This window comes from Mustela nigripes, chromosome 4, assembly GCF_022355385.1.
Source record: "Mustela nigripes isolate SB6536 chromosome 4, MUSNIG.SB6536, whole genome shotgun sequence".
Taxonomy (NCBI): domain Eukaryota; kingdom Metazoa; phylum Chordata; class Mammalia; order Carnivora; family Mustelidae; genus Mustela; species Mustela nigripes.
The window spans coordinates 55,551,030-55,557,746 of NC_081560.1; the positions used below are offsets into that span (position 1 = coordinate 55,551,030).

The 6,717-nt window shown below is 47.7% G+C and overlaps 1 protein-coding gene across 1 annotated transcript; it reads left to right on the plus strand.

Annotated features, from left to right (window-relative positions):
• Nucleotides 1–213: 213 nt before the first annotated feature.
• TWIST1 (twist family bHLH transcription factor 1) lies at nt 214–2,192 on the plus strand. The gene is made up of 2 exons (XM_059395708.1): nt 214–969; nt 1,529–2,192. The coding sequence occupies exon 1, from the start codon at nt 316–318 to the stop codon at nt 925–927; it is 612 nt and encodes a 203-aa protein (XP_059251691.1). The 5' UTR covers nt 214–315; the 3' UTR covers nt 928–969; nt 1,529–2,192.
• Nucleotides 2,193–6,717: the final 4,525 nt, after the last annotated feature.

Sequence of the window (6,717 nt, forward strand, 5' to 3'; positions counted from 1 at the left end):
CGGGCTCGCCGGCACCGGCAGCGTTTCCGAGAGGCCGAGCAGGGTGTGCTTGCGGCCGTTGGGCGCCTTCTTTTTGGACCTCGGGGCCATCCACACCGTCCCCTCCCCCTCCCGCCTCCCTCCCCGCCTCCCCCGCGCGCCCTCCCCGCGGAGATCCTCCCCGTCCCTCCTCCCGCTCCCTCCTCGGCGGGCCGCACCGCCCGGGCCGGCGCCGCGCGCGGGGGAAGCTGGCGGGCTGAGGCGCCCGGCTCTCCTCCTTTTCCCGGGCCGCCCCTCTGCCCCGGGCCTGCGAGGCCGCGCGTCGCCACCTGAGAGATGATGCAGGACGTGTCCAGCTCGCCAGTCTCGCCGGCCGACGACAGCCTGAGCAACAGCGAGGAGGAGCCGGACCGGCAGCAGCCGCCGAGCGGCAAGCGCGGGGGGCGCAAGCGGCGCAGCAGCCGGCGCAGCGCGGGCGGCGGCGCGGGGCCCGGCGGGGCCGCGGGCGGGGGCGTCGGAGGCGGCGACGAGCCGGGCAGCCCGGCCCAGGGCAAGCGCGGCAAGAAGTCTGCGGGCGGCGGCGGCGGCAGCGGCGGCGCCGGGGGCGGCGGCGGCAGCAGCAGCGGCGGCGGCAGCCCGCAGTCGTACGAGGAGCTGCAGACGCAGCGGGTCATGGCCAACGTGCGGGAACGCCAGCGCACGCAGTCGCTGAACGAGGCGTTCGCCGCGCTGCGGAAGATCATCCCCACGCTGCCCTCGGATAAGCTGAGCAAGATCCAGACCCTCAAGTTGGCGGCCAGGTACATCGACTTCCTCTACCAGGTCCTCCAGAGCGACGAGCTGGACTCCAAGATGGCAAGCTGCAGCTATGTGGCCCACGAGCGGCTCAGCTACGCCTTCTCGGTCTGGAGGATGGAGGGGGCCTGGTCCATGTCCGCGTCCCACTAGCAGGCGGAGATCCCCACCCCCTCGGCAGGGCCGGAGACCTAGGTAAGGAACCGGCGCCGCTACGCCCCTTCGCCCCTTCGCCCCTCCGCCGCTCAGGTGGCAGACGGACTGACGGCCGGGCCGCGGCTCCCCGTCCACCTTGCCTTCCTCAGCTCCCTCTCCCACCCCGCTCTCAGCCTTCCCACCCAGCCGGGCTCCGCCACCTCCACCCCCGAGCTTCCCCGAAAAGCAGGTCGGTCCCGGCTAGGGAGAGGGGGATGCGCCCTGCTGAGGAGTGTACGTGTGCGTGAGTGTGCGTGACGGACAGCAGGGCGGACGGAGAGCGACTCAAGGGTCACGGGTGTAAGGGCGGCTTTCTTGCCAGCGCCTCCCTTTCTTCTGGCTCTAAAAGTTTTCGTTCTCCTTAAAACAAATGCTTCCAAATTCCACCTCCTCCTTCTTTCCGCCCACCCACTTCCTCTTGCCCTTGGGCTGAAATCCTTCCAGGTTGTTCAGCGTAATTTCTCAGTAGTGGTGATAAGAACAGTGCTCCCTAGTCTTAGCAAGCAGCCACGAAGACCTAAACAATAACCAACTTTCCCCCCTCTCTGGGTTTTTGCAGATGTCAATGTTTCCAGAGAAGGAGAAAATGGACAGTCTAGAGACTCTGGAGCTGGATAACTAAAAATAAATATATATGCCAAAGATTTTCTTGGAAATTAGAAGAGCAGAACCCAAATTCAAAGAAACAGGGCGTGGGGCGCACTTTTAAAAGAGAAAGCGAGACAGGCCCGTGGACAGTGATTCCCAGACGGGCAGCGGCACCACCTTCACACCTCTACATTCTGATAGAAGTCCGAACAGTTTGTGTTTGTGTTCCTTTTTTTTTTTTTTTTTTGACGAAGAATGTTTTTATTTTTATTTTTTCATGCATGCATTCTCAAGAGGTCGTGCCAATCAGCCACTGAAAGGAAAGGCATCATTATGGACTTTCTCCATTTTAAAATGGTAACAACCAGAGGAATTTTAAGAACATCTTTAGAAATAAAAATACGGGGATCAGACTGACTTGCAAAATCACAGTCAGTTGATTCCTTTTTACAGCCTTCCTCTGAGAGAAAAAAAAAAAACTTAAAATACAAAAAACAACATTCTATTTATTTATTGATGACCCATGGTAAAATGCAAATAGATCCGGTGTCTAAATGCATTCATATTTTTATGATTGTTTTGTAAATATCTTTGTATATTATTTTTCTGCAATAAATAAATATGATTGAAAATTTTAAGAACCTCAGAGTTTGGTCTATATTTTTAAAGCTCAGGATTAAGCTGGAGGTAAATACCTGCTTGTTTAACTCTGGAGGCACCCAGGAGGGAGGGGGGCACTAATATAAACAAAGCAGTGAAAAACGCAAATAAACTAGCTACTGACAGGCACAGGCATGTTATTTAGAAAGACAGCTTTATTATTATTCTAGTTTGGTGTTCAGTGGGCTTTGTAGCATCTATCCTTCATCTCTTATCATGTCCCCAAACGCAAAAACTTAACAAGTTTGTTACTCACTTCTCTTGCTTATATTTTGAGGAGGCAGCTGTAAAACAGTTAAACGCAAACAAGCAATATGAAGCCAGCACTATTTTCTCTTGTTACTGTGTATTTTTGTCAGGCCCTCTGCTGTGTGTGAGGATTTCTAACTAATAGGTTCATTGCACTGAAAGGATGCACAAAGTTATTAAAATGATCTATTTCTGTACACGTATAAATCAGTAGGGATGCATAGGAAATAATAAAGTTTACTTCAGCAGTAAAGGTAATTCCGTTTGCAAAGGAATTTGCATAACTTTTTTCATGAATGAAAATGATATTTAGCGTCTTGTTTCCTTAAAAGAAAAACCAAAGTTAATATTTTTCCATGTTGATGGTACCATTCAGGAAGCAGTCTCCTTCTTTATATATAAAGAACATACAACTATGGAGTAACATACAATAAACAAAGAACCTGAACTTTCAGTATCTTCAGTAACTATTGGAACAATCACAATTTTAAGTACTAGAGTTATTCATTTTCTCGTGAGCCCATTAGCAAATATATTTTATTCAAAATGACACAAAAATTTTCCCTGGTTACTTATAAGTATACAAAACCCGAAGTTAAGTAAAACAGTAACAGCAAAACAAATGGGACTTGATTTTTATTGCATTCTGGTTATTTCTGAGCCAGGAAAATATTGGCTTTTATAACTCCTATCATTAGAAGTAGTAACTTTGTATTACTTCTTAACTTTTACATCTAGTTGACTGCATTCAGGTGTAATCAGGGAAGCTTTCAAACTTTCAAACTGGAAAATAATTTTGCTGTCTAATTCAAACAATGGCTATGGCAAACAACGGTGTATGAATTCAAACAGATCGTGTTTGCTCAACTCAGATTGAGGTTGTTATTGCCTGAAGGTTTTTGTTTCCCTCCCACACATCATCAGAGAATGCTGACATAACAATATTGTAAATTTACTATTCTGAATATCTTAGACCATGTTTTATGACTAGGAACCTGTAGCATTGACTTACACACTGAGAGATTAGTGAAGGCTTGGGGAATTAATTTTTGATTTTGATAGTCCTTTACCAAATAACTACATGAGCCGGGAAAGTGATTACGTGCGAGTGTACTTGTAGGGTGTGGGTATGTTTGTAGAGTGTGTGTGTGTGTGTGTGTGTAGGGTAGAAATGTAAGGTGGGTACCCTGGAAGGATGAGGGAGAGCATCAGGGTGGTAATTCTCTCTTCTGTGTGTATCATCCTACCACCTCCATTTTCTAAACTGTTCATGGAGGAATCTACTTGTTCACTAGCTTGGTATGACTATTTGATATTTCAGATTTCTTGGTGTACATCAAGATGGAGCTGACCATCATTGCTGAGAAGGTAATCTCTCTTATCTCTGCTGATATAAAGCCCAGAAGTTTCAAAAAAAACTTGCCTTTAAAAATTTTTTTGGTGTTTATTCTCTTTACATTTCTCCTAAGAGAAAACCCTTTGGAGAAAAGCAAATGCCATATTTATGTTGCTAAACTGAAGATAGTATTTCCCCCTAGATTTTCAGGGAAATAAATAAATGAATGAATGAAAGGTGATGGATAGCTTTACTTTGAATGAGAATAATTCATGGTGGAAATATTAGCTATTAGAATACCATTTTCAGCTTCCGTTTGTATTCCCAATGTCCTCCTCCATATATGTGCCAATAGTAATTCCTTTTTAGAAGAGAAATAAAGCCACCTGTGTTTCTCTAGCTCTACCATTATTTCCTGTTTTCAATTTATTTTTGCTACCTATTCTTATATAAAGGACAATTGGAATGAATTACCTCTGCTTCAGAAGTGAGAATTTAATGTGGTGGCTAGACCGGGGAGCTCTATCCTTTAGCCAGAATGCATTTACTGGAGAGAAAATGCTGTATAAAATTGCCTTGGGTGAATTCTAAACTACTGAGTAAGAATGTGCATCTATGTAATTTTTTAAAAATCTTTTTAATTTTGTTGCATTGACAGCCTTCCCTCATAAGAAAGCAGTACATGTTTGTCCTCATATGAGAACATATGCACACATTTCTAAGCACAACACAGATGATAATTCATGCACAGTTGCAGGTACCCTCCCTAAAGTGGTACATATTGTTAATAAAATAACGTTAAATAGCAGAAACTCACATACTGCGTGTACTTTTTTCCCACACTCAACAACGGCACAAACTTCTTGATCCTTCAGTCTTCAGGCTCATGTTCATAATAGAGCTTTTTAAGGGACACTTGGCCTCTTGCAAAAAAGTCGAGCATTTTGCACATTCCACGGTTTGGCAAACTCAGAACTGGTTATTTTCTCTAGACCGGTATCAAGTTCTTCTCAGGCATATGATTTCACTTGAAGTCCTGCCCAGGAATCCTTCAAAGTGAGCGTTTGTCCCGCTCTCATGATGTCAGGCGGTTTTCCCTGCATCTGTAATTTGAAGAAAAACAAACAAACCTGCGGGGAACAAACGCCACGGAAACCCAAACAGAACTCCGTGGGGAGCGGGAGTCTCACCTGCAGCGGGCGCGGGAGGGGGGCGCCGGCCCAGACTCCCCTGCGTGGGTGGCGGGCCGGTGCCACACGGTGGGGAGAGTGACAATGTCCGTGTCCTCCTCCAACTGCGTGGACGCCCCGGGTCCCGCGCCTGGCTGCTGCGCGGAGGCGGCGGTTCCAAATGTCAGCGGTAGCAAAAGGAGCAGCAGCAACAGAGTCAGGCAAAGGCCCAACCTCAAATTTCCAGAGACAGGCCTGTATTAGCGACAAACAGGGGTCGGGCAGGGGATCCCCAGGGGCCACTTTTCCAGAATTTTCTGCGTGTGTGTCGTAAAGTGTGCCCCACCCCCAGCACCAGCGAAAGTGGAAGGAAAGTGCACCGGCAAAGTGGAAGGAGAAATCGGTCACCTCATAATTTCTCAAAGCCGGCAACCCCACTCTATCCCCCAAAAACTTGGAAACCGAGACCTCGAAAATGCAGACAGGATTATTAATGATCCTTATTTACCGAACAGCAAAAGATGGACCCAGTAAACAGGGCATGGGATACATTTGCCGTTTGCTTTTGTCCCAAGGCCCCAGGACGTGAGCCCACTTAATGTTCTTAGCAAATCAAAGCACGTGTCCTTTGAAGAAGGTGTGTAATTGGAGTTTAAGGCATGTATGGAATTCCCAGATGTCTATAAAGTAAGAAGGAGCATGTGGCAGGTCACTGGAAGGTGGGGCAGGTTAAAATCACTGGCACAAAAGTCCCCCCTTTATACTCTCCTTCTTTAGGAGGGCCAGGGAGATAAACCTTGGGGACCGGATGGGACAGGATCATAATGGATATCCAGCTTCTCCTATCAGAGTCCTAGTAACCATGGCAAAAAGCACATGGTCAGAAAACCTCAAAGAAAACACTCAATTATAGCCGGGATTTCGTGAGCGCCCTGCAATGAGATCGTTTGGGGTTTGCTGCAGCGCAGGCCTCCAACGGCTGTCCTTGTTTACGTGGACTGTTTTCTTTTCCTTCCATTCCCCAACCCCTCCAGTTTGTCGGTGTGTACTTATGCGTGAGCAAAATTCCAGATCAGGAAAAGAAAAAAAAAAAAATTTCTAAGACCATTCATCCCAAAGGCAGCCTTCTTGGGGGGAGGGGGAGATTACGAGCAAGTGAAATTAAATTTCTCTAAAACACGCAGTTTAAACATCTACCAGAGAGAGCGAACGTTCGATGAAAAGACAACCATCAGAATCAGCAGCACTCTTTTTTGCTATCACTGAAGAATGGAGAGATGTATAGGAGACTAAGCGCGAGTTTCAATATTGCTTATTGGGCAGTTTTGTTTTGTTTTGTTTTGTTTTTGGTCTGAAGCCGGAACCGAAGGCAATCTCATTTTCCTCCTTGGTTTCAAGATGGTGCCCTCATTTACCTGCACGGCGGAGCCAGAGGCGGGAGATGTAAGGATGGGGTCGCCCCAAAACGCTGGCCTTGGCCAAGGTTGGCGTTGGGAGGGGGCGATGTGGGGTCCCAGGAGGCTGGGGGCCGGAGCGTGGGGGCTAGAACAAAGCGCCACCGAGGCAGGCGGGGGGCGAAAAGGACCCACCGGGGGTGATGCGAGTGTGACAAGTGAAAAGTTAAGCAGGTACCTGAAGGAAGTTTATCTTGCCCAGATGTTAGGGCTTTTATGAAATGTCACGTGAAGAGAACAGATGTACGATTTGCAAATGGGGCCACGCCTGTAAATACAAGGAAGGCAAATG